At 45.8% G+C, this 27085-nt stretch overlaps 1 protein-coding gene across 3 annotated transcripts; it reads right to left on the bottom strand.

Moving 5' to 3' along the window:
* LOC124033796 (protein mono-ADP-ribosyltransferase PARP6-like) lies at positions 1 to 26676 on the bottom strand. Of its 3 annotated transcripts, XM_046346119.1 has the most exons (23): positions 26399 to 26676; positions 24725 to 24862; positions 24232 to 24309; positions 23554 to 23648; positions 23301 to 23361; positions 23112 to 23202; positions 20499 to 20565; positions 19303 to 19452; positions 17202 to 17352; positions 16299 to 16352; positions 15165 to 15260; positions 14880 to 14972; positions 14658 to 14783; positions 14408 to 14473; positions 14163 to 14230; positions 13671 to 13719; positions 13436 to 13548; positions 12140 to 12212; positions 7690 to 7775; positions 4337 to 4401; positions 2509 to 2583; positions 2328 to 2412; positions 1 to 2140 (listed from the first exon to the last, which is right to left on the bottom strand). In XM_046346119.1, exons 2-23 carry the CDS (start codon positions 24725 to 24727, stop codon positions 2038 to 2040), a joined length of 1848 nt encoding a protein of 615 aa, XP_046202075.1. In that variant the 5' UTR covers positions 24728 to 24862; positions 26399 to 26676; the 3' UTR covers positions 1 to 2037. The 3 variants fall into 3 exon arrangements, 2 of the variants coding, with proteins under 2 accessions (XP_046202075.1, XP_046202074.1); XR_006838455.1 differs by lacking the exon at positions 4337 to 4401 and having other exon boundaries at positions 2083 to 2140; positions 2509 to 2572; positions 7706 to 7775; positions 16299 to 16430; XM_046346118.1 differs by lacking the exons at positions 1 to 2140; positions 2328 to 2412; positions 2509 to 2583; positions 4337 to 4401; positions 7690 to 7775 and having other exon boundaries at positions 11137 to 12212; positions 16299 to 16430.
* Positions 26677 to 27085: the final 409 nt, after the last annotated feature.

A 27085-nucleotide genomic window follows, 5' to 3' on the forward strand; every position in this document is an offset into this window, starting at 1 on the left:
TTAAAATTGTGCAAAATCTTTATTCATTCCTTTCATCATATCTTTCCATCGTCGTCACCATCAGGAACACACCACTGACAGAGAGGGACAAGAACAGATCGGGATCTGAATACAGTCACTCTTAATGGGGGGACAATAGGTATCAGCTGTCAACGGGCCCTACATACCGCAGCCAGAAGGAGCACTGGATAGTGAAGGCTGGGTAAGGTGTTTCCCCCAGTCTTTTCATCTCGACAAACAATACTTGACTTGTGCAGATAGAGCCATTTCTCTCACAACAGTACATTTCTCCTTCTCTGGTCCATATTCACATTTACAATGCACTCTTGTGGTTGTTCAACACCAACGCCACTATGCATGTATGTCCGAGTGAAGACAATTTACCATAAGGGACATTTAGTTATTTTGTTCACTTTTACTCCAAATATAAATCTTTCGGTGCTTCCCTGTCTTTCTACACACTAGACAGGTAGACCTTGAGACAGGCTGAGAGAGAGAGAGAGAGAGAGAGAGAGAGAGAGAGAGAGAGAGAGAGAGAGAGAGAGAGAGAGAGAGAGAGAGAGAGAGAGAGAGAGAGAGAGAGAGAGAGAGAGAGAGAGAGAGAGAGAGAGAGAGAGAGAACATACATTTTTTATCTGGGCTAAGCAAATGTTGAATGAGTGCAATGTCCTGTGTAATGTACTATAGTACAGAAAATACGAATAACCCACACATACATACAACTAATTGATAAACAGAGTAAATTGTACACAGGGTTGCCGTTCCCCAAGGTAAACCATAAATATGTAAGTAAAGCACTTGAACAACATCCAGTGTCCTGTGGGTAGGGCCATAGCCATATAATATCTTCATGTATTATAGCTCTCAGAGTAGGGAGGGATAGCGGGCTGTAGGGCATGGATACACCTGGGGTCACTGCCCTAGTCTCTCAGAGTGGGATGGACTGTACTTTATGGAGCAAGTCACAAGTCAGTGCGACAGTGCTATGGGTTTTGCATCATGCTCTCTCAGATTCAGCAGTCTAGAGGGCACCAGTATTCTCTCTGTCATCATTTTGACTCTCCGGACTAATTTCCCTAAATGAAACATCGGGAGAAGAAAGAAAGCCTTTAGTCTACAGAGGGAGAAGGCTGTGGCTGTGTCTGTCTGTGACTAGTCTCTCCTGACAGACTGGTAACAATATTAACTAGTGATGGATTCTCCTGTGTAACATACAATTATTTTACTCAACCAGAGGGCTTCAGGTCCCTCTGTCTGTGCTATCTGAAGACAAAACTGACCCACTACATGACGAGGCACGGTAGAACACTGCTTTGACCCGGGAGATAATTGCATCAAGGCCCGTCAATTTATGCCATTAGTCAAAGAATAGAAAATAAACGGATCACTGAGAAAATGCCTACAACAACACAATAAAATAACACATTTCTACATGCATGTAGATCCATGACTCAACACCCACAGGGGGGTGTAAATAAACTAAACATGACTCGTTCTTCTTCTTCATCTAGATATCCACAATGAGAACTGATGAATATAGATACACAGTCCAAAGGATTCTCACATTTGCAGCTGATAAAAGAGCCTGGATGAGACTTGACAGTGGCTCAGGAGGAAATGAGAGACCAGGGGCTGAAAGGGAAGTGTGTGTGTGTGTGTGCGTGTGTGTGTGCGTGCGTGTGTGCTCTTGCGCTTCAGCTCAGAGTGTGTGTGGCAAACCAGTCTGGCTAAGGTTTCCTTCATTCATCCCTGTGTTTTCCAGCTCTATCTAGCCCACGGGTGTGGCTCACCAGAGCACAGAGTAGGAACTGTTACACATGCTAGCCAGACACAGGGAGAACGGAAAGCAGAGGAATAAAAAGTGAGGGGGAAAAAGGGACAAAGACTGTAGATATGAGGCGTAAAGATCCTCAACCTCCCTCATCTGGTCTGAGTTTGTGTTTCCCAAATGTCTGTCTGTATTTATGTCTATAGTTCTGTCTGTCGGCCTATCTGCAGTACAGACCTGTTCCTCCAAGGGCCACCGGGGAGCCTCCATTAGCTGGAGTAGATCTGGGTGCCGATCACACGCATTATCTCCTTCTGCACCTTGGGCTCCTGGGTGTTGATGTTGGCATCTCCCACCTGGCCGTCCTCGTACCTGCAACACAGAGGTGACAGTTAGTTCGCTGTCTTGCTGTGCGTCACGTTTTTATCGTTCCTCATTTTGTTACATGGTTGTGGAACGTCTTACGGAAACGCAATAACAACTTTACAGACAACAGACGGAACCAACGTGTCACTCTGATTTCTCGGGGAACGATAAGAGCCAGGACGAGGTGACTCACACGAAGAAGAAGCGCGTGCAGACGTGGTCGGACACAGGACACACCCAGATGTTGCCGTGCTTCTGCAGGTCCTTGGACGTGATCACTGAGACAGGCAGATGGAGTTAACAAAACACACCACCCTACGACCAAGAACAATTGACCCAGCTCGTCTATATATTTCATGTGGTACAGTATTTACCTTCACAAAGGGCAATGCAGTTGAGATTCCGGCTCTGGAGAAACCTTGACAGGATAGGACGGCTCTGTGGAGGCAGTCAACACAGAGCATGATGTCAGTGGAGGCAGTCAACACAGAGCATGATGTCAGTGGAGGCAGTCAACACAGAGCATGATGTCTGTGGAGGCAGTCAACACAGAGCATGATGTCAGTGGAGGCAGTCAACACAGAGCATGATGTCTGTGGAGGCAGTCAACACAGAGCATGATGTCTGTGGAGGCAGTCAACACAGAGCATGATGTCAGTGGAGGCAGTCAACACAGAGCATGATGTCAGTGGAGGCAGTCAACACAGAGCATGATGTCAGTGGAGGCAGTCAACACAGAGCATGATGTCAGTGGAGGCAGTCAACACAGAGCATGATGTCTGTGGAGGCAGTCAACACAGAGCATGATGTCTGTGGAGGCAGTCAACACAGAGCATGATGTCAGTGGAGGCAGTCAACACAGAGCATGATGTCAGTGGAGGCAGTCAACACAGAGCATGATGTCAGTGGAGGCAGTCAACACAGAGCATGATGTCAGTGGAGGCAGTCAACACAGAGCATGATGTCAGTGGAGGCAGTCAACACAGAGCATGATGTCTGTGGAGGCAGTCAACACAGAGCATGATGTCAGTGGAGGCAGTCAACACAGAGCATGATGTCAGTGGAGGCAGTCAACACAGAGCATGATGTCAGTGGAGGCAGTCAACACAGAGCATGATGTCAGTGGAGGCAGTCAACACAGAGCATGATGTCAGTGGAGGCAGTCAACACAGAGCATGATGTCAGTGGAGGCAGTCAACACAGAGCATGATGTCTGTGGAGGCAGTCAACACAGAGCATGATGTCAGTGGAGGCAGTCAACACAGAGCATGATGTCAGTGGAGGCAGTCAACACAGAGCATGATGTCTGTGGAGGCAGTCAACACAGAGCATGATGTCAGTGGAGGCAGTCAACACAGAGCATGATGTCAGTGGAGGCAGTCAACACAGAGCATGATGTCAGTGGAGGCAGTCAACACAGAGCATGATGTCAGTGGAGGCAGTCTCACAGAGCAAATGGTTGGAAGTCCACGGAGTATGATGTCAGTGGAGGCAGTCACCACAGAGCATGATGTCAGTGGAGGCAGTCAACACAGAGCATGATGTCAGTGGCAGTCAACACAGACATGATGCTGCACACAGCTGATCTTTGGTGGGCAGTCAACACAGAGCATGATGTCAGTGGACCCATCACAGAGCATGATGTCAGTGGAGGCAGTCAACACAGAGCATGATGTCAGTGGAGGAACAAACACAAAGCATGATGTCAGTGGAGCAGTCAACACAGAGCATGATGATGGACTACCATGATGTCTGGAGCAGGTCAGCATGATGTCTGTCAACACAGAGCATGATGTCTGTGGAGGCACACAGAGTTTTGAGTTCTGTTGCTGGAAGTCAACACAGAGCATGATGTCAGTGTCAACACAGGATGATGCAGTGGAGGGTCAGAGCATGATGTCTGTGGAGGCAGTCAACACAGAGCATGATGTCAGTGGAGGAGTCAACACAGAGCATGATGTCAGTGGAGGCAGTCAACACAGAGCATGATGTCAGTGGAGGCAGTCAACACAGAGCATGATGTCAGTGGAGGCAGTCAACACAAAGCATGATGTCAGTGGAGGCAGTCAACACAGAGCATGATGTCAGTGGAGGCAGTCAACACAGAGCATGATGTCTGTGGAGGCAGTCAGCACAGAGCATGATGTCAGACCAGTCTCAACAGGGCAAAGTTGTAAGTCCCACAGTGGAGTCTCTCACCATCAGACACTGCACCTGTGGAAGTGCAGGGCACCAGCTCATCTTTGGTGGGCATGCGGTGACCCACCCTGAACACCACAATGGATGGGAGCTGGTCAAGATGGAGCTGAGATACTACCATATGCTGAGCAGGTCAACGGCTGAACACACTTTTGAGTTCTGTTGCTGAACAAACAGAGGAGTGAGGACACAACCAACTCACTTAAGGATGGCTGCTTGGTTAGAGAGAGAGAGACAGAGAGACAGAGAGAGACAGAGGGAGAGAGAGAGACAGACAGAAAAACAGAGCGAAACAGTGAGAAAGACAGAGAGAAAGACAGAGACGGAGATAGAGACAGAAGAGCAGAGCGAGACAGAGACAGAGAGGGAGAGAGAGAGAGACAGAAAAACAGAGCGAAACAGAGCGAGACAGAGAGAAAGACAGAGACAGAGATAGAGAAAGACAGAAGAGCAGAGACAGGAGACAGAGACAGAGAGAGAGACAGACAGAGAAAACAAGAGCTGAAAGAGAGAGAAAGACAGAGACAGAGAGAGAGAGAAAAACAGAGACAGAGATAGAGAGAGACAGAAGAGCAGAGCGAGACAGAGAGAGAGAGACAGACAGAAAAACAGAGCGAAACAGAGAGAAAGACAGAGACAGAGAGAGAGAGAGACAGAAGAGCAGAGCGAGACAGAGCGAGACAGAGAGAAAGACAGAGACAGAGAGAGAGAGAGAAACAGACAGAAAAACAGAGTGAGACAGAGCGAGACAGAGAGAAAGACAGAGACAGAGATAGAGAGAGACAGAAGAGCAGAGCGAGACAGAGAGGGAGAGAGAGAGAGACAGACAGAAAAACAGAGCGAAACAGAGCGAGACAGAGAGAAAGACAGAGACAGAGATAGAGAGAGACAGAAGAGCAGAGCAAGACAGAGAGGGAGAGAGAGAGACAGACAGAAAAACAGAGCGAAACAGAGCGAGACAGAGAGAAAGACAGAGACAGAGATAGAGAGAGACAGAAGAGCAGAGCGAGACAGAGACAGAGAGAGAGAGACAGACAGAAAAACAGAGCGAAACAGAGAGAAAGACAGAGACAGAGAGAGAGAGAGAGAAACAGAGCTAAACAGAGTGAGACAGAGAGAAAGACAGAGACAGAGAGAGAGAGAGAAACAGACAGAAAAACAGAGTGAGACAGAGAGAGAGAGAGAGACAGACAGACAGAAAAACAGAGCGAGACAGAGAGAAAGACAGAGACAGAGAGAGAGACAGAGAGAGAGAGAGAGAGAGAGAGACAGACAAAAACAGTGAGACAGAGAGAAAGACAGAGAGAGAGAGACAGACAGAAAAACAGAGCATAGCAGATCGAGACAGAGAGAGAGAGAGAGACAGACAGAAAAACAGTGAGACAGAGAGAAAGACAGAGAGAGAGAGACAGACAGACAGACAGGCAGAAAAACAGAGCATAGCAGATCGAGACAGAGAGACAAAGACAGAGAGACAGACAGAAAAACAGAGCATAGCAGATCGAGACAGAGAGACAAAGACAGAGAGAGACAGAGAGACAGAGAGAGACAGACAGAAAAGCAGAGCGAGACAGAGACAGAGATAGAGACAGACAGAAGAGCAGAGCGAGACAGAGACAGAGAGGGAGAGAGAGAGAAGAGCAGAGCGAGACAGAGACAGAGAGGGAGAGAGAGAGACAGACAGAAAAACAGAGCGAAACAGAGCGAGACAGAGAGAAAGACAGAGACAGAGATAGAGAGAGACAGAAGAGCAGAGCGAGACAGAGAGAGAGAGACAGACAGAAAAACAGAGCGAAACAGAGAGAAAGACAGAGACAGAGAGAGAGACAGAAAAACAGAGCGAAACAGAGCGAGACAGAGAGAAAGATAGAGACAGAGATACAGACAGACAGAAGAGCAGAGCGAGACAGAGACAGAGATACAGACAGACAGAAGAGCGAGACAGAGAGAGAGAGAGACAGACAGACAGAAAAACAGAGCGAGACAGAGAGAGAGAGACAGACAGACAGAAAAACAGAGCGAGACAGAGAGAGAGACAGAGAGAGAGAGAGAGAGACAGACAGACAGAAAAACAGAGCGAGACAGAGAGAGAGACAGAGAGAGAGAGAGAGAGAGACAGACAGACAGAAAAACAGCGAGACAGAGAGAAAGACAGAGAGAGAGAGAGACAGAGAGAGAGAGACAGACAGAAAAACAGAGCGAGACAGAGAGAAAGACAGAGACAGAGAGAGAGACAGAGAGAGAGACAGAGAGAGAGAGAGAGACAGACATAAAAACAGTGAGACAGAGAGAAAGACAGAGAGAGAGAGACAGACAGACAGAAAAACAGAGCATAGCAGATCGAGACAGAGAGACAAAGACAGAGAGAGACAGACAGAAAAGCAGAGCGAGACAGAGATAGAGACAGACAGACAGGAAAACAGCGAGACAGAGAGAAAGACAGAGAGAGAGAGAGACAGAGAGAGAGAGAGACAGACAGAAGAGCAGAGCGAGACAGAGAGAAAGACAGAGAGAGAGACAGAGAGAGAGAGAGAGAGAGAGAGAGACAGAAAAACAGCGAGACAGAGAGAAAGACAGAAAGAGAGAGAGACAGACAGACAGACAGAAAAACAGAGCATAGCAGATCGAGGCAGAGAGACATAGAGACAGAGAGAGAGAGAGACAGAGAGAGAGAGAGAGAGACAGACAGACAGAAAAACAGCGAGACAGCGAGACAGAGAGAAAGACAGAGAGAGACAGAGAGAGAGAGAGAGAGAGAGAGAGAGAGAGAGAGAGAGAGAGAGAGAGAGACAGAGAGAGACAGAGAGAGAGAGAGAGAGAGAGAGAGAGAGAGAGAGAGAGAGAGAGAGACAGAGAGAGACAGAGAGAGAGAGAGAGAGAGAGACAGACAGACAGACAGAAAAACAGCGAGACAGAGAGAAAGACAGAGACAGAGAGAGAGAGAGACAGACAGACAGACAGACAGACAGACAGACAGACAGACAGACAGACAGAAAAACAGAGCATAGCAGATCGAGACAGAGAGACATAGAGACAGAGAGAGACAGACAGAAAAGCAGAGCGAGACAGAGAGACAGAGAGAGACAGAGAGAGAGAGAGAGAGAGAGAGAGAGAGAGAGAGAGAGAGAGAGAGAGAGAGACAGACAGACAGAAAAACAGAGCGAAACAGAGCGAGAAAGAGAGAAAGACAGAGACAGAGAGAGACAGACAGAAAAGCAGAGCGAGACAGAGAGACAGAGAGAGACAGAGAGAGAGAGAGATAGACAGACAGAAAAACAGAGCAAAGCAAATCAGAGCGAGACAGAGAGACAAAGACAAAGAGAGAGAGAGCGAGAGCAGGCCATTGCCTGCAGGACAGAGGGTCATTCCTACCTGAGTATCCAAAGGAAATGCTGGAGATGGGGCTGAGATAGATACCCTTTCCATAGGCTGCACCATGCAGCTTGTGTTGAAAAGAGCAGGGGGAAGAATCACTGAGAGCCCACCAGCAGAGCACACACTCAAGAGACACACACGCACACACACACACTCAGAGACACACTGCCAGAGGAACATACACTAAGAGACACACACGCTCATACACATACACACACACACACGCACACAAGAGACACACACACAGAGAGGTAGCAGTGCAGAGAGAAGTAAGAAGGTAGAACACAGTGGGCTCTATGTTGAACCACGAGGTGCAGTGCAATAGAAAAAGAAACCTGCCTAAAGTACAATATATTGACTATTGTAGGACCCCATAGTCTCCTGTTCCACTCCCCACTAAGACCTCATAAGATGTTGAGGTGAGGTAACAAACGTCCATGTAGAAGTCTTGTGTTGAATATTCATGTAAATCATCCATAAGGACGTGGAACTACATCAGAACAGATGGCGACAGAACAAGGGGAGGACGAGGATGAAGACGGATGATGAAGACGGGGAATGTTTGATGGACATCCATGGCAGAGCAGAGGGAGTTTCAGCTCCAGTGGAGAGGTGACACCCACGGAAATACTTTGTGAGAGTGGAGGAAGAAGAATCTCTTCTGAGTTTAGGAGACATGACATGACATGAGACATGACATGTATCTGAAGGACAACGTGAGAGAGAGAGACAGAGATGACATGTATCTGAAGGACAGCGAGAGAGAGAGAGAGAGAGAGAGAGAGAGAGAGAGAGAGAGAGAGAGAGAGAGAGAGAGAGAGAGAGAGAGAGAGAGAGAGAGAGAGAGATGACATGTATCTGAAGGACAGCATGAGAGAGAGAGAGAGACAGAGATGACATGTATCTGAAGGACAGCGTGAGAGAGAGAGACAGAGATGACATGTGTATCTGAAGGACAGCGTGAGAGAGAGAGACAGTGAGACAGAGATTACATGTATCTGAAGGACAGCGTGAGAGAGAGAGACAGAGATGACATGTATCTGAATGACAGCGTGAGTGAGAGACAGAGATTACATGTATCTGAAGGACAGCATGAGAGAGAGAGAAAGAGAGAGAGACAGAGATGACATGTATCTGAAGGACAGCGTGAGAGAGAGAGAGAGAGACAGAGATGACATGTATCTGAAGGACAGCGTGAGAGGGAGAGAGACAGAGATGACATGTATCTGAAGGACAGCGTGAGAGAGAGAGAGAGAGACAGAGATGACATGTATCTGAAGGACAGCGTGAGAGAGAGAGAGAGAGAGATGACATGTATCTGAAGGACAGCGTGAGAGAGAGAGACAGAGATGACATGTATCTGAAGGACAGCGTGAGAGAGAGAGAGAGACAGAGATGACATGTATCTGAAGGACAGCGTGAGAGAGAGAGAGACAAAGATGACATGTATCTGAAGGACAGCGTGAGGGAGAGAGAGAGAGAGAGAGAGAGAGAGAGAGAGAGAGAGAGAGAGAGAGAGAGAGAGAGAGAGATGACATGTATCTGAAGGACAGCATGAGAGAGAGAGAGACAGAGATGACATGTATCTGAAGGACAGCGTGAGAGAGAGAGACAGAGATGACATGTGTATCTGAAGGACAGCGTGAGAGAGAGAGACAGTGAGACAGAGATTACATGTATCTGAAGGACAGCGTGAGAGAGAGAGACAGAGAGACAGAGATTACATGTATCTGAAGGACAGCGTGAGAGAGAGAGAGACAGAGAGACAGAGATGACATGTATCTGAAGGACAGCGTGAGAGAGAGAGAGACAGAGAGACAGAGATGACATGTATCTGAAGGACAGCGTGAGAGAGAGAGACAGAGATGACATGTATCTGAAGGACAGCGTGAGAGAGAGAGAGACAGAGATGACATGTATCTGAAGGACAGCGTGAGAGAGAGAGACAGAGATGACATGTATCTGAAGGACAGCGTGAGAGAGAGAGACAGAGATGACATGTATCTGAAGGACAGCGTGAGAGAGAGAGAGACAGAGATGACATGTATCTGAAGGACAGCGTGAGAGAGAGAGAGAGAGAGAGACAGAGATGACATGTATCTGAAGGACAGCGTGAGAGAGATAGAGAGACAGAGATGACATGTATCTGACGGACAGCGTGAGAGAGAGAGACAGAGATGACATGTATCTGAAGGACAGCGTGAGAGAGAGAGAGACAGAGATGACATGTATCTGAAGGACAGCGTGAGAGAGAGAGAGAGACAGAGATGACATGTATCTGAAGGACAGCGTGAGAGAGAGAGAGAGACAGAGATGACATGTATCTGAAGGACAGCGTGAGAGAGAGAGAGACAGAGATGACATGTATCTGAAGGACAGCGTGAGAGAGAGAGACAGAGATGACATGTATCTGAAGGACAGCGTGAGAGAGAGAGACAGAGATGACATGTATCTGAAGGACAGCGTGAGAGAGAGAGAGACAGAGATGACATGTATCTGAAGGACAGCGTGAGAAAGAGAGAGACAGAGATGACATGTATCTGAAGGACAGCGTGAGAGAGAGACAGAGAGACAGAGATGACATGTATCTGAAGGACAGCGTGAGAGAGAGACAGAGAGACAGAGATGACATGTATCTGAAGGACAGCGTGAGAGAGAGAGAGACAGAGATGACATGTATCTGAAGGACAGTGTGAGAGAGAGAGAGACAGAGAGACAGAGATGACATGTATCTGAAGGACAGCGTGAGAGAGAGAGAGACAGAGATGACATGTATCTGAAGGACAGCGTGAGAGAGCGAGAGACAGAGATGACATGTATCTGAAGGACAGTGTGAGAGAGAGAGACAGAGAGACAGAGATGACATGTATCTGAAGGACAGCGTGAGAGAAAGAGACAGAGAGACAGAGATGACATGTATCTGAAGGACAGCGAGAGAGAGAGAGAGAGAGAGAGACAGAGATGACATGTATCTGAAGGACAGCGTGAGAGAGAGAGAGACAGAGATGACATGTATCTGAAGGACAGCGTGAGAGAGAGAGACAGAGAGACAGAGATGACATGTATCTGAAGGACAGCGTGAGAGAGAGAGACAGAGAGACAGAGATGACATGTATCTGAAGGACAGCGTGAGAGAGAGAGAGACAGAGAGACAGAGATGACATGTATCTGAAGGACAGCGTGAGAGAGAGAGAGACAGAGATGACATGTATCTGAAGGACAGCGTGAGAGACAGAGAGACAGAGATGACATGTATCTGAAGGACAGCGTGAGAGAGAGAGAGAGATACAGAGATGACATGTATCTGAAGGACAGCGTGAGAGAGAGAGAGAGATACAGAGATGACATGTATCTGAAGGACAGCGTGAGAGAGAGAGAGAGAGAGAGAGAGACAGAGATGACATGTATCTGAAGGACAGCGTGAGAGAGAGAGAGAGAGAGACAGAGATGACATGTGTATCTGAAGGACAGCGTGAGAGAGAGAGAGACAGAGATGACATGTGTATCTGAAGGACAGCGTGAGAGAGAGAGAGACAGAGACACAATGAGATTTGCTGTGCGAGCTGAAGGTGTGACAGAGTGAACAAACACACGCTCAAGGTGAAGAGGAGGGAGAGAGCGAGGGACGCAGAACAAGGAGATGAAAGACGAGTCTTCAAAGCTCTAACGGCAAAGGTTCAAATACTGTAATATACTCATAATAAACCACTCACTGACAACAAACACCCTGCTGACTTCTCCCGGTCATACGGCATAATACAACAACAGGAAGGAGCGAGATGGAGTGTTTCAAAGGTGTATACATTATGAACCTAAGAGTCTATAGACATAGAAGTAGATTGTCATGCATGTGGTTTAATGTCTTGTACATTGTCTTGGACTACCAGGAGGTTCAGCCATATACATATTAAACATCATTAGGATCAGCATAGAGGTGAATAAGAGAGACAGTATAGGTGATGACCGTTACTGACCTTCCTTGGGTCCCTCACCCACTCACCTACTCACCCACTCTGTGGATCCTCATAGCGAAACAGACATGGGGCGGGGCAGCAGTCGTAACCTCTGACCTAGTCTACTCAGTGCTCTTAGTGGTCAACCCAGGCAGCCACGCCTTCAGCCAGGCCGACTGGTAACCCCCAGCCCCTCAGCAGACAACACAGCCCCTCCGCCTCTCTATCAGGACAGGAAGAGGCGTGGTGTCCACTGCTGTCAGAGCAGAAAACAGGAAGTGCTCGACATATGCCAGGGGGAAATTACTGGTGGGCCTGGCATTTTAAAGCGTCCAATACATTGAGAGAGAAACCTGGCATCCGTTACTGTCAAAATGGATCAGCTGGACAGCCAACCTGCACTGTGTGTGAGGAGGACAGACAGGCTCTGTCCAAGGGAGGATGCGTCTTAGTTCAGCCAACTGCTGGATCTACATACCTGCAGTTTGGTATAAGAGGCATTGACTAGTCCATTTCTCAGAACGGAGTGCCAGTTCTCTATATGGGAACCACTAGAGCAGGTGCAGGGAGAGAGAGAGATAAGGAGAGCTGTGAATACTGAACACTTCTTCCTCATACAGGGCCAGTGCTTTCCAAAGGCTCCAACAATGCTGTGCAGAGAGCGTTCAAAACATCATTATTTCCACGTTTGCATGCCCACCATTTATGGACAGATTGTTATACTGTACCTCGAGTAAAGCATTCATGCCCGTGAGATATCTACATCTTATTGGCAATGCAATAAGTCTGTTTCCACTGTGTTTTTGGCTGATTGTATGGGATAGTAATTCTATTTTCTCACATTTTCTAAACTTGTCATGTTTGTTTGCTAAAAACAGCAGGATGGCTGAGGACCTACAGCACAAGAACAGCTCAGAAATCTCCTGATATTACATCACCCCTCCTTCTCATTTCAACAGCAGGATGTTACGTGAATAGACGTCTCAGTGGGAATACATCAAACTGTACCGCCTCTCATCTCTTATTGTCCTCAAATAAACCCCCAGGGGTGAAACAGGGTAGCCATGCTGTTATTCTTAGCAGAGACAATGTTCAAGAGGAGTGGTCGTTGAATTGAATTCAGCTAGCTCCCTGAGGGACGGAGACAGTTCTGATTGCTTTGAGATGGTCCCATGCATGTTTCTGCTTCGTGCCTTTTGTACAGCAGGGGCATGGCTGTCTGTTGCTCACACTGATATTGCTGCATCAGGGACCCAGTACTGCTGGGAAAACAGGGTGTGGTGTCTGTTCACTGGGCTGTCAGCTGGTGGATGCTGTAACTACCAGATATGTGGGACTCTATTATGTGTTGTCTCTGTGTCTATAAGACTGGGCGGCAGGTAGCCTAGAAGTTTCAATCCCGGATCTGACAGGGAAAAGAAAATCGGTCTGGAAGTGAGCTGGCAACCGGAGGATGCTGGTCTCTAATCCCAATTGCCGTTGCCTGACATTCTGCCCTTGTGCATGGCACTTAACCCCCCACAACAACTGCTCCACTAGCGCCCAGTGTGGCAGCCCCCTGCTCCAACCTGGATGTGTCTTTGGGAGGGGATGGAATTCATTTTGGTTGGACTTTGTGCACAATTGACGAATCAAGTAATCTCAAACTTAATAAAACATAGTACCTATTCTGTATGTGGGAGTCTATGGTTAAGGGGAGGTTGGTGCTGCCATATACTGTATATGGGGCCACTACAGGGGAGCGGCACCCTTAGGGGAAAGAGAGGGGACTCACTGGAAGGCAAAGGTGCTGCCGTAGAGCTTCTTGGCCGTGCGAAAGCGTGCTTCCTTGGCAGGCGGGCTGCTGAGTAATAGGAACTGGTGGGATGTGTGCATGAACTTCAGTTGCTATAGGACAGAGAGAGAGAGAGACGGAGGGAAGGAGAGAGAGAATAGAGAATCATGTAGTGGAGAACACACGGCAACAGTTACGAGGAAGAGCAGACACCAGAGATCTGTGTTATTCATACCCTGCTCAGAGGCAGCTTGACGATATGGGATCGGTTACTGGATATGATCCTAGAGAGGGAGAGAGAGGACGAGAGAGAGAGAGAGAGAGAGAGAGGAGAGAGAGAGAGAGAGAGGGAGAGAGAGGAGAGAGAGAGAGAGAGAGAGAGAGAGAGAGAGAGGGAGAGAGAGGACGAGAGAGAGAGAGAGGGAGAGAGAGGAGAGAGAGAGAGAGGGAGAGAGAGGACGAGAGAGAGAGAGAGAGAGAGAGAGGGAGAGAGAGGACGAGAGAGAGAGAGAGAGAGAGAGAGAGAGAGAGAGGGAGAGAGAGGAGAGAGAGAGAGAGAGAGGGAGAGAGACGAGAGAGAGAGAGAGAGGGAGAGAGAGGACGAGAGAGAGAGAGAGGGAGAGAGAGGACGAGGAGAGAAGGGAGAAGAAAAACAGGTTAGTGAGAAAGACAGAACAGGGTTGGAGGTTTAGATTGCAGGAGGTGTAAGCAGAGACCTTCTACCTACCACTGCAGTAGAGGGTGAGCCAGGGGGTCCAGTTTGTCCATCTGTTTCTTAATCTCCAGATATGAGCCCTGGAAAAGACCGCTTTCATTATTTCACACCCCACTATCCTTTCGTCACTAGACTACCAGATCTAAATATGACAAGGAGACGACTCAATGCAACAACACACATATAGTCTCTTTTCACTGCCCAAGTCCAGCGCAGGACTGCCCTTCCTTCATCCCAGCCTCCCCCAGCCTCAGTACCTGGGTCATCTCGCGGATGGACATGACACTGTCCAGTGCTTTTTGCAATCTCTCATAGTTCTTCTTCTGTGACCAGGGAGCAAGATGGAGCCACAGAGACAGGCGTCAGAAGGACAGGGAGAGAGAAAAACATTGGATTAATACCTACAACCCATTCAATGAGCCCAAAGTAATGTTTCAGAATGTTATCACATATTAGGATAACCAGACATCCTGTAAAGTGGTGTGTAACCACAGCAACAGTAGTAACCTTTGGGTTGAAGGCCAGAGTCTTGGGGTCGTTGGGGTCGACCACAGACGGGTAGGGTTCGAAGATGATGCTTTTACGAGGAGACTCCAGAGCAGCCCGACACATAGCCACCAGCAGATCCACCACCTAGGGATCAACATGAAAGCCCATCAGTTGTCACCACATAGACAGGGACAGACAGGGGGATAGAGAAAGTGTGTGTGTTGTTAGTCAGGCAGTCACCTCTGCTCCAGTGGCCACCTCCTCTGCTGCTCCTGACATCACCCCCAGAGTGTAGAAGGAGAACACACACAGCTCTCTAGTGCACACAGCCGGCTGCACACCCACACACAAGCACATGCACACCCACACACACACACACACACACACACACAGGGCAAGTGGCACACACACACACATGAACAAACATCAATCTGAGTGAAACAGAGAAACTTGCTCATAGCTGAATTGAAACGTTTACATTTTAACGTTCACTTCACACTGTATGTCTTTTTTAATGTGGTCTACCTTCAACATGGATCCGTTCTGAAAGACGTGCTGCTCGTCACAGACCACACAGTACTCATTGAGAGTGGGGATCCTCTGCTCCGAGTATTTCATTATCTGTCGGTAGACAAAACATGGTATTCCTGCTAATCACTCCCTCCTCTCCTCCAGCCCCATATATCACTCTTCTATCATGACATCATCAGCTGACTGGGCCTCTTATCAACGCTTTATTATCAATCCCGTCTGGATTACTGCAACTCGCTGTTGGCTGGGCTCCCTGCCTGTGCCATTAAACCCCTACAACTCATCCAGAACGCCGCAGCCCGTCTGGTGTTCAACCTTCCCAAGTTCTCTCACGTCACCCCGCTCCTCCGCTCTCTCCACTGGCTTCCAGTTGAAGCTCGCATCCGCTACAAGACCATGGTGCTTGCCTACGGAGCTGTGAGGGGAACGGCACCTCAGTACCTCCAGGCTCTGATCAGGCCCTACACCCAAACAAGGGCACTGCGTTCATCCACCTCTGGCCTGCTCGCCTCCCTACCACTGAGGAAGTACAGTTCCCGCTCAGCCCAGTCAAAACTGTTCGCTGCTCTGGCCCCCCAATGGTGGAACAATCTCCCTCACGACGCCAGGACAGCGGAGTCAATCACCACCTTCCGGAGACACCTGAAACCCCACCTCTTTAAAGAATACCTAGGATAGGATAAAGTAATCCTTCTCACCCCCCCTTAAAAGATTTAGATGCACTATTGTAAAGTGGCTGTTCCACTGGATGTCATAAGGTGAATGCACCAATTTGTAAGTCGCTCTGGATAAGAGCGTCTGCTAAATGACTTAAATGTAAATGTAAATGTAATCTTTAGTCTGTCACTTTACCCGGGGTTGAAACAAACCCATTATACACACGCACATGAATCTAAATCATTTGATAGGTAAAACATTTCCTCATTTCAACTTTCATGTATCAATTAAACAGAGGTGGAGACCTTCTTTAAGCACACACTATGTCCTCTAACTCTTGGAAGGGTCATTTGACCCTTGATAATTTGACCCGTGATCAGTGTTTGTGCTTTGGAGTTGTTTTGGAAGGACGTTCAGAGTGAACTAAAAGCCTGTTTAGGGCCCTAGCTTTGCCCTTGAGGTCTTATCTACCTGTACTAAGAAGCCATACTCCAAGGTAGGGATGTTCTTGCAGTGTCCGCCCGCCTGGGATGAGAAAAACAATTCAATCAGCTGCCTCGTGGTAATCTGCGCTGGGGCCCTGGCCGCCGGGACAGCCACAGTCTGATGGGTACAGTGAAGACAAAGCATTATGGGACACGGCGCCAGCCATGTTGGGTATGGGTAGGGAGAGGCTCAGGAAGGAAGGTAGGTACGGTACTGTAGGTGTGTTGGTTGGGGGAGGGGAACAGTCAAAGTTCTCAGGTAGTTCAAAGCGAGAAAACAATTAGATAGTATGGATAATAGAATGGGGAAATAGTTGCTTGTTTACGAGTAAATGCTCTGAATTCATGCACTTTCTGAAATGGATGATGTATTGTGTTTGACTGTTCTAGCTAGCTGTAAGGTCACAGTGATTTTTTTGGATGCAATAGAATACACATCAAAACACACACACACGTGAAATTTCATTAGGTGCAATAACTGGGCTCTGAGCAATATTTAGACACGTGTTTATGTGTTTCACAGCTCAAATATCATCAGGTCCAACAGCAATATGTGGAATGACGTTCATGTGTATTGTCTTGCCCTCTGTTTTGAAACGTGTCTGCATGTCTTGACTGCTGTTTTGAACATGTCTGATGTATGTATGTTGACCTTTTGCATATAACGTTGTCATGTTTATGTGTTCACCTGCCAAGGGGCTGCAGATGTAAGTTAGCTGTTAGCTAAATCTGGTGCAATGCATCTCTTCTCACTTCTGGGATGTTTTTGTTGTCCAAATAAACTTAACAAATCAAAATAAATAAATATTGTGTTGTCTGTGCTGATGTGTATAGGGGTGGTCAGGAGAGGGATGTGTGATGGTGGTGGTGAGGCGAGGTGACCTCCGACCTGGCTGTTGGGGGGGTAGCTGAACAGCTCCCCCTTGGGGTTCTTCATGGTGCAGGAGATGGAGCGATTCATGAGCCGGGTCACCCTCAGCTCTGGAACACTCAGCTTCCCCTTCAGAACCGTGTCCTGGATCAGAGGGTAGCTGGGGGACCTGGGAACACACAGACACACAAACCAGAGATCATTAATGGATAGACCTGGAAGTGTACAGCACATACACATACAGACAGACATTCAGACTCCTACGCAAGAAAATTATATGAACACAAAAGTTTAGAGCAACCAAGTAGTGAGTATGTTTACATGCAAATAATTCGATATTAAGCTGATTATGGCAATACTCTGAGTTTGGCACTAGTCATGTAAACACCTTACTCTGATTATCTTAATCTGCGTAAGATCAAGCAAAGTAAAAGCATAACCTGGTTAAAACACCTCCATTATCTAGCAATCTAGGACATGTAAACACCTTTATTAGAGTTCCTGTGTTGTTATTGATCTGCGTGTGCTATCACCATCAATCAGAGCCTCCCTCGAGCGAAGTGAGTTCGGGAAAATGTCTTTAAAATAGTTTACACATGCAAATGTTATACATCCAAACTCAAATAGGCTTCCCAAAAATAACGTGGTCGCTGTGATACAATGTTTATTTTGATTGGCAATTTTCTACATTTTTCCATCAGGAAGCCGGATTATGCTCTGTCCATGTGTAGCAGATTGTAAGCGAAATCGTTCTTCTTGCAAACCATGTAAACGTTTTAATCTAAATAGTATATCAATCAAGAGTTTTCACAATAATTGTAGTGTTGAATGGATGTAAAAATGTACCCAGTGACTACTGAGATGACAGTGATGATGAAATCTGACGTAGCCGGGATAGTACTAGAAGCTATAATAGTATCCGGGATAGTACTAGAAGCTATAATAGTATCTGGGATAGTACTAGAAGCTATAATAGTATCTGGGATAGTACTAGAAGCTATAATAGTATCTGGGATAGTACTAGAAGCTATAATAGTATCTGGGATAGTACTAGAAGCTATAATAGTATCTGGGATAGTACTAGAAGCTCTGGGATAATAGCTATAATAGTATCTGGGATAGTATCCGGGATAGTACTAGAAGCTATAATAGTATCCGGGATAGTACTAGAAGCTATAATAGTATCCAGGATAGTACTAGAAGCTATAATAGTATCCGGGATAGTACTAGAAGCTATAATAGTATCCGGGATAGTATAGTAGAAGCTAGAAGCTATAATAGTATCCGGGATAGTACTAGGATAGTACTAGAAGCTATAATAGTATCCGGGATAGTACTAGATAGCTATAATAGTATCCGGGATAGTACTAGAAGCTATAATAGTATCCGGGATAGTACTAGAAGCTATAATAGTACTGGGATAGGGATAGTACTAGAAGCTATAATAGTATCCGGATAGTATAGAAGTACTATCTGGGAAGTACTAGAAGCTATAATAGTATCGGGATAGTATTAGAAGATAGTACTAGAAGCTATAATAGTATCCGGGATAGTACTAGAAGCTATAATAGTATCCGGGATAGTACTAGAAGCTATAATAGTATATAGTCCTATAATAGTATCCGGGATAGTACTAGAAGCTATAATAGTATCCGGGATAGTACTAGAAGCTATAATAGTATCTGGGATAGTACTAGAAGCTATAATAGTATCCGGGATAGTACTAGAAGCTATAATAGTATCTGGGATAGTACTAGAAGCTATAATATATCCGGGATAGTATAATAGCGGGATAGTACTATAATAGTATCCGGGATAGTACTATAAGCTATAATAGTATCCGGGATAGTACTATAAGCTATAATAGTATCCGGGATAGTACTAGAAGCTATAATAGTATCTGGGATAGTACTAGAAGCTATAATAGTAGTATCCGGGATAGTACTAGAAGCTATAATAGTATCTGGGATAGTACTAGAAGCTATAATAGTATCCGGGATAGTACTAGAAGCTATAATAGTATCCGGGATAATACTAGAAGCTATAATAGTATCTGGGATAGTACTAGAAGCTATAATAGTATCCGGGATAGTACTAGAAGCTGTAATAGAAGCCATACTTGGGGATGGGAGAGAAGATGCTGAGTCCTGCGCGGAACTTCTTGATGGTTCCCCCGGCCTTGAACCAGCTGTGTCTCTTCTCCTGCTGGGCCTTCAGGAACTCATTACTGAGGTGCTTCCACTGCTGGGACGTGAACGTACTCAGGATCCTACAGGGCAGACAGCACAACCAGTCACAATCAATTAGCAATTAGTCAGATGTCATTGACTCTACTGTACATTTAAGTCCATAATATACATTAAATGACCAAAAGTAGGTGGACACCTACTCGTCGAACATCTCATTCCAAAATCATGTGCATTAATATGGAGTTCAAGTTCTTCCACACAGATCTAGACCATTTCGGTATTGACCTCGCTTTGTGCCCTTGGGCATTGCCATGCTGAAACAGGAAAGGGCCTTCCCCAAACTGTTGCCACAAAGTTGGAAGCACAGAATCGTCTAGAATGTCATTGGATGTTAAGATTTCCCTGCACTGGAACTATGGGGCCTAGTCCGAACCATGAAAAACAACCACAGACCATTATTCCTCCTCTACCAAACTTTACAGTTGGCAATGTGCATTCTGGCAGGTAGTGTTCTCCAGGCCTCCGCCAAGTCCGTCGGACTGCCTGATGGTGAAGCGTGATTCATTACTCCAGAGAAGGCGTTTCTACTGCTCCAGAGTCCAATGGCGGCGAGTTTTACACCACTCCAGCTGACGCTTGGCATTGGGCATGATGATCTTAGGCTTGTGCACTCGACCGTTGGAGGTCCTGTTCTGTGAGCTCGTGTGGCCTACCAGTTCGCGGCTGAGCGGTTGTTGCTCACAGACGTTTCCACTGCACAATAACAGCACTTACAGTTGACCGGGGCAGCACTCGCAAGGCAAAAATTTGACGAACTGACTTGTTGAAAAGGTGGCATCCTATGACAGTGCCACATTGAATGTCCCAGAGCACCTCAGTAAGGCCATTCTACTGCCAATGTTTGTCTATGGAGATTGCATGGCTGCGTGCTTGATTTTATACACCTGTCAGCAATGGGTGTGGCTGAAGGGGTGTCCACATACTTTTGCATATTAAGTGTAAGTTGTATAGGTGTCATTGAAAATGGTGGAAATCTTGTGAAATTAGTGTAGGACCCGTGGATAGCCTCTCTGAACCAGAATGTGAGGAATCGTGCTGAGTGGCATATGACTCGAGTAGGACTCACTTCTTGAGCTGCAGGCCCAGGCTGAAGCCCTCTTTATTGGAGGGCTGGAACACCTCCACTGACGGTTCTGAGAATAGATGACTCATTATTTCACAACCCATAGGAGTGACGAGCTCAGCTCTGATTAAACACACACAGGCACACATACAGTTGAAGTCGGAAGTTTACATACGCCTTAGCCAAATACATTTAAACTCAGTTTTTCACAATTCCTGACAATTAATCCTAGTAAAAATTCCCTGTTTTAGGTCAGTTAGGATCACCACTTTATTTTAAGAATGTGAAATATCTGAATGACTTATTTCAGCTTTTATTTCTTTCATCACATTCCCAGTGGGTCAGCAGTTGACATACACTCAATTAGTATTTTGTAGCATTGCCTTTAAATTGTTTAACTTGGGTCAAACGCATCAGGTAGCCTTCCACAAGCTTCCCACAATAAGTTGGGGGAATTTTAACCCATTCCTCCTGACAGAGCTGGTGTAACTGAGTCGGGTTTGTAGGCCTCCTTGCTCGCACAAGCTTTTTCAGTTCTGCTCACAAATCTTCTATTGGATTGAGGTCAGGGCTTTGTGATGGCCACTCCAATACCTTGATTTTCTTGTCCTTAAGCCATTTTGCCACAACTTTGGAAGTATGCTTGGGGTCATTGTCCATTTGGAAGACCCATTTGTGACCAAGCAATAACTTCCTGACTGATGTCGAGATGTTGCTTCAATATAGCCACATCATTTTTCTCCCTCATGATGCCATCTATATTGTAAAGTGCACCAGTCCCTTGTCATGGAAAATTGCAAGATTATGTTATAATGCTTGAATGGCTTTATAATGGTTATTTTATACTGGTTTTGTTAACTATTGTGTGTGTGTTCTACTGAGGATGGGCCTCTATGAGATAACATTTACAAAAGAGATTTACGATGTCTTTGGGTGATAAAACCTAAAGAGCATTCCAGAGAACATGAGCGAATGGTTCTGTTCTATGCCGCACCAGGGAAAGACGGCTTCTGTTTGGAGTCAGGGGGCCAGACACTGGTCTATACAATGAGAGCTGTTGACACAGCAGTAACTGTCTGCTATGTTCTATAGATATCTTTCATAAAAATCTTAACCTTTGTGAACTGTTCCTAAGATCTGTGGTTCGTCATGTAAGTCGAGAGGGGTGTATCTTGGCTATAAAAGATCTTTGTACTTTTCTGTTGGTACTTTTCAAATGGTTCATTAGAGATAGCGCATCATTGAAAGTCAAAAATGCTTTTGCAAAGCTCTTATTATTAAAGATGTAGGTGTAATTATAACTCTGACTGGTGAGTGAAGTTTGTAACTCTCCTCATTTGGTAGAGCAGAAAAAAGCCACCACATCCTCCTGCAGAAAAGCACCCCCACTACAGGATGCTGCCACCCCGTGCTTCACAGTTGGGATGGTGTTCTTCGGCTTGCAAGCCTCCCCTTTCTCCTCCAAACATAACGATGGTCATTATGGTCAAACAGTTCTATTTTTGTTTCATCAGACCAGAGGACATTTCTCCAAAAAGTACGATCTTTGTCCCCACGTGCAGCTGCAAACTGTAGTCTGGCTTTTTATATGGCAGTTTTGGAGCAGCGGCCTCTTCCTTGCTGAGCGGCCTTTCAGGTTATGTCGATATAGGATTCGTTTTACTGTGGATATAGATACTTTTGTACCTGTTTCCTCCAGCATCTTCACAAGGTCCTTTGCTGTTGTTCTGGGATTGATTTGCACTTTTCGCACCAAAGTACGTTCATCTCTAGGAGACAGAATGCGTCTCCTTCTTGAGTGTTATGACGACTGCGTGGTCCCATGGTGTTTATACTTGCGTACTATTGTTTGTACAGATGAATGTGGTACCTTCAGGCATTTGGAAATTGCTCCCAAGGAGGGGGGGGGTGAGAGGGATCACTTATCCTATCCAAGGAATACCTAGGATAGGATATGTAATCCCTCTCACCCCCCCCTTTTAAGATTTAGATACACTATTGTAAAGTGACTGTTCCACTGGATGTCATAAGGTGAATGCACCAATTTGTAAGTCGCTCTGGATAAGAGCGTCTGCTAAATGACTTAAATGTAATGTAAATGTAATTACAATATGTTTTCTGAGGTCTTGGCTCATTTTGTTTGATTTTCCCATGATGTCAAGCAAAGAGGCACTGAGTTTGAAGGTAGGCCTTGAAATACATACACAGGTACACCTCCAATTGACTCACATTATGTCAATTAGCCTATCAGAAGCTTCTAAAGCCATGACAACATTTTCTGGAATTTTCCAAGCTGTTGAAAGGCACAGTCAACTTAGTGTATGTAAACTTCTGACCCACTGGAATTGTGATACAGTGAATTATAAGTGAACTAATCTGTCTGTAAACAATTGTTGGAAAAAATGTCTTGTGTCATGCACAAAGTAGATGTCCTAACCGACTTGCCAATGCTATAGTTTGTTAACAAGACATTTGTGGAGTGGTTGAAAAACGAGTTTTAATGACTACAACCTAAGTGTATGTAAACTTCCGACTTCAACTGTGCACAGGCAGGCGAACGCATGCACACACACACACACACACACACACACGCACAGCCACTGGGGCTCTTCTCACCCGGTCCATCTAGGTACTGGGAGAGAGAGAACCGTAGTCTCAGAATGATGGGCTCTGTTCGGATGACCTTCCAGGCAGTTGCCACCTCCTCCTGGAACAAACACACACACATATGATATACACATACACTTTCTACTATGCTGAATTGTAATACTGGTATGCCCAAAGATAATAAAAATGAAAACTCACATCCAAGAAACTGATATTAATCTGAAGGTCAATGTCCACATCATCAATGGTTCCATACTCTCTGAAAGAAGAAGAATAGCAAATATTCAGATGTAATAATCACATAAACTGAAAAGCTTTTGCGCACCAAGAAACTTGACATCTCAGTGGGTCTGATGTTCTCTGGAGCAACGTATTTACTGATCATGATAATAACAGTCAGTGGTCTTGGTTTCCAGACTTGGCTGTGGCGACTGTGTGTGTACTGTAGTACCTGACAGAGACAGCACTGTCGGTATAGATGTCCTTCACTGCCTCGATGTCTGCATCCAGTTGAGGGTGTCGGTACAGGTCGGCAGCACAGCTCCCCTACAGGCCGGGAGGGGCACAGGTCAGACCACTGAATTATCCCCAGAGATGCTGCTGTAGCATCCATGTACAGTAATATGAGCTAGCACTGATACTCATGTATACAATGACTGTAGTATTAGAAAAGGTACAGGGGCAGTCTCCTGTTCTGCTGCCTCACAGGACTGTATCGGCGTGTCTCTATCTGTCTCGTTCTCACACACATATATTAGCGCCTACAAACAGGCTCTCATCTCTCGGTAGATGGTCTGAATCCACTGGAGAATAGGCTTTTAAAACCAGACTGAATTTACAGTACTTTCAACTCAATCCTTTAGAGATAACTTTTTGTAAAAAGCTGATTGAAAGATTAAGACATTGTGTATGTCACATAGGATTTGAGGTAATAGGATTGCAGTTACTGAAGACCCCTAGGGGAGTTCTGTTGACCCCATGTGTTGATTCTGTTTGTATTGGACCAAAGAGCCTAGTGGGCAAAACTGGTTGAAATTAAGTCATTAAGACATCATTTCAACCAGTTTTGTCCGGTTTGCCCTCTGGGAGGGATAGGAGGCCTGGGAGGATGTCATGACAGCCTGGGTACCTGGATCCCATAGAGGAACTGCTCCGACTCATTCTCCCCATCTGATTCCTCATCAGTCCAGGACTGGCCTTTGATGTCCTGCAGGCATACAGACAGATGTGAAACGCCATTCTGGTTATTATCGCTCCATCTCCCATCCTTTCTCTCTGTCTGTCCATTTAACTGCCAGTTCTTCAAAGACTTCAAAATAAAGCTTTTTATGTCACGTCAAAGGGATGGACGGAGTAAACAAAGTACAACTAGACTTGAAATAAGCCAAAGATATTCAATACATTATTTGTAAAACATGTATGACGATTCACTATTATGTTATTGTTTGGCTTAGTAGCTATCGACAGAAAGGCATCACGCCTTATATATCTATTAGAGATCTACACACATCAGACATTCTGACTATATATATTATGATAACTGCAGTCTGATGATAAACAGAGACTACAGTACTACGTCTATGATACTACCATTGGATATGGTGTTATAAGAGTTGTCTCACCATTGGGTCTATTGTTCATAGGGGTTTCTCAGACAGGGTTAGGCTTCTCCCATCCATAACAGCTGAGCTCCATGTAGGTGGAGGGACTGAGGTTGAAGTCTGGCCTGGTCACTCGGACTTCCTCTCAAACCGTGGTACCTAACCATTTGGCATGAGAGACAGGAGGAACACGAACAATAAGCTTACAGTATGTCTCTTATTTCAGCAATTTCACAAAGCATCTACCTTAAATAAACACAGTCTACTAAACCGTGATGCAATGATGTTTTCCGCATTGCCACTTCCTAATGGTGGTCTCCTTTTCCCTTTTTCTTTCAATCATCTGCACTCCACCGTGCCGTGTATCCTAGCAACAGCCACTTCTGCCGTCTGTCACCCTCCCATTACCCACAGTGAAGATGGAGAGCGTGTGGGAGAGAGAGGCTTTATGTGTTTGTGCTTTGTGCACAATTTTATGTTTAGGTCATCTGAATATTCAACAGAATCTTCATCTAACCTTTTCAATCTGTGCACAAAAGATAAGGAAAGGGTAAAAATCACTTCATTGTATTACCTGCACTGTCACGTTTAGGAAAAGTCTTTGTTTGGAATAATCATTGAAATTGTGCAAAATATTTAGGAGTTAAAGCCAGGGAGGGATATATTTCTCTCAGGGCATTTAAAAAAAACATTTTCTCAACATCCTAAAATGGTGATATTTCAATAGAGGTATTATCATCAGCCATTAAGCTCTCAGACCTCACAATGACCTCAGAGGATGAGATCACTGTGCTAGATGGCACCAGGTGTGTACTTTTATCAACTCAATCTATGATATATCCCTAACAGCTCATAACAAAAGCATAACAGCGTTCCAGATTATACCGTACTTCCCTCCACATATACCAGCTGCCATATCTTTACATTCAGACGTAAACACATCAGACATTGTGTCCCCTAAGCTAAACACAACATGCACTGAGGGCAATACCTTTTCAACATTGGACAAAATCACAACATAGAAGGCAAAAGATCTAGAGTGACACATCCAACACAAAAGTAATATTATATCAGTTAAACTGCATAATGGTAATGGACTCCTGTCAGCTGTACGATGCTCATAGTTGATAAACACACACTCACGCTAATAAACACACACTCACAACACATACACAGCCTGTGGCTGTTAGCGTCAACAACAAATCCAACGATGCCTCCTCTACCAGATACGTATGAGTCCATAAAAATGAAGAAACACTGTCTCTCTTTTCCTCTCCCTCTCTCTGTCTCTCTCCTTTCTTCTTCTGTGCTTACTCAGTTAAGCGACCTCATCTCTCCCCAAAACTGAGCCATTTTGTTTCACCAGAAGCTGCCTCTAGCGAGACCACATTCCATTTCAACTATAGTGTATTTATCATGCGTTATTTTGCTATTAATGGTTTTCCACATTTCCTGGATGTTCAGCAATCCTCTTTTGTAACCCCCCCCCTTCCCCCTCCCGTATTCCCCCACCTGCATTGCTATGTCCCCGAACCCCCCCCATCCCCACCCCTCGCCTCTGTCTGTCTGTTGTCTCACATACCGAAAGAGATGCAAACTGACCCCCTCCCCTCATTCCTTCAATGAGAATTAAACACACGCAGAGGCATGCAGCTTTTACCCATCCCCCACCTCTCTTCCTTCCGACACGCTTACCTATACAGGAGCTGGAGATGGAGGATGGAGATGGAGGATGCTGTCCTTGGTCCTGATCCTTTCCCTCTTAAAGGGAACACCTGCTTTTATATCCCTGCTATGTCCCCCTTGAATGAAAAAATAAAATAAAATGACTTAAAAACAGCAGTGAGAATTGTAAATGCCAAAATGGCTGCCTCCCTCTCTCTCCCTGTCGGTATCAGCCTCTCTGCTTCCCGGTGGCTGTTTTATGTCTGTGTTTATCTATTGCAGATCTCGACTCATACTGCCGTCTTAGTTTTTGCCTGACAACACTGAGGGACCTGAGCATGCTCAGTTGGAGCTAGCAGCTGGTCATGTGACTTGCAGCTGACTGTGTTTCTGCTAAGGGGAGAAGGGGGAGAGAAAAATGTAGGAAAATGGCAGTCCTGTTAGTGCTGTGATGACTGTGTGTGTGTGTGTGTGTGTGTGTGTGCGTGCGTGCGTGCGTGCGTTTCTGAGTCTGTTTCTAAATCTGTGCCTGTGTCTACCAGAGCAATCACTTTTTGAGAAAGAAGTGCATGTCTGTTGTCTGATACTATTTTAGGACCATTCTGTCTGTTACGCTCACAAATCTCCTTTTCTAAAAGATTAAATGAAGAAAATATATACAGTGAAAACTCAGGACGAAACCACAAAACATTAAACATATTACATTCTAATTAACTA

The sequence above is a fragment of the Oncorhynchus gorbuscha genome, linkage group LG04 (genome assembly GCF_021184085.1).
Source record: "Oncorhynchus gorbuscha isolate QuinsamMale2020 ecotype Even-year linkage group LG04, OgorEven_v1.0, whole genome shotgun sequence".
Taxonomy (NCBI): Eukaryota; Metazoa; Chordata; class Actinopteri; order Salmoniformes; family Salmonidae; genus Oncorhynchus; species Oncorhynchus gorbuscha.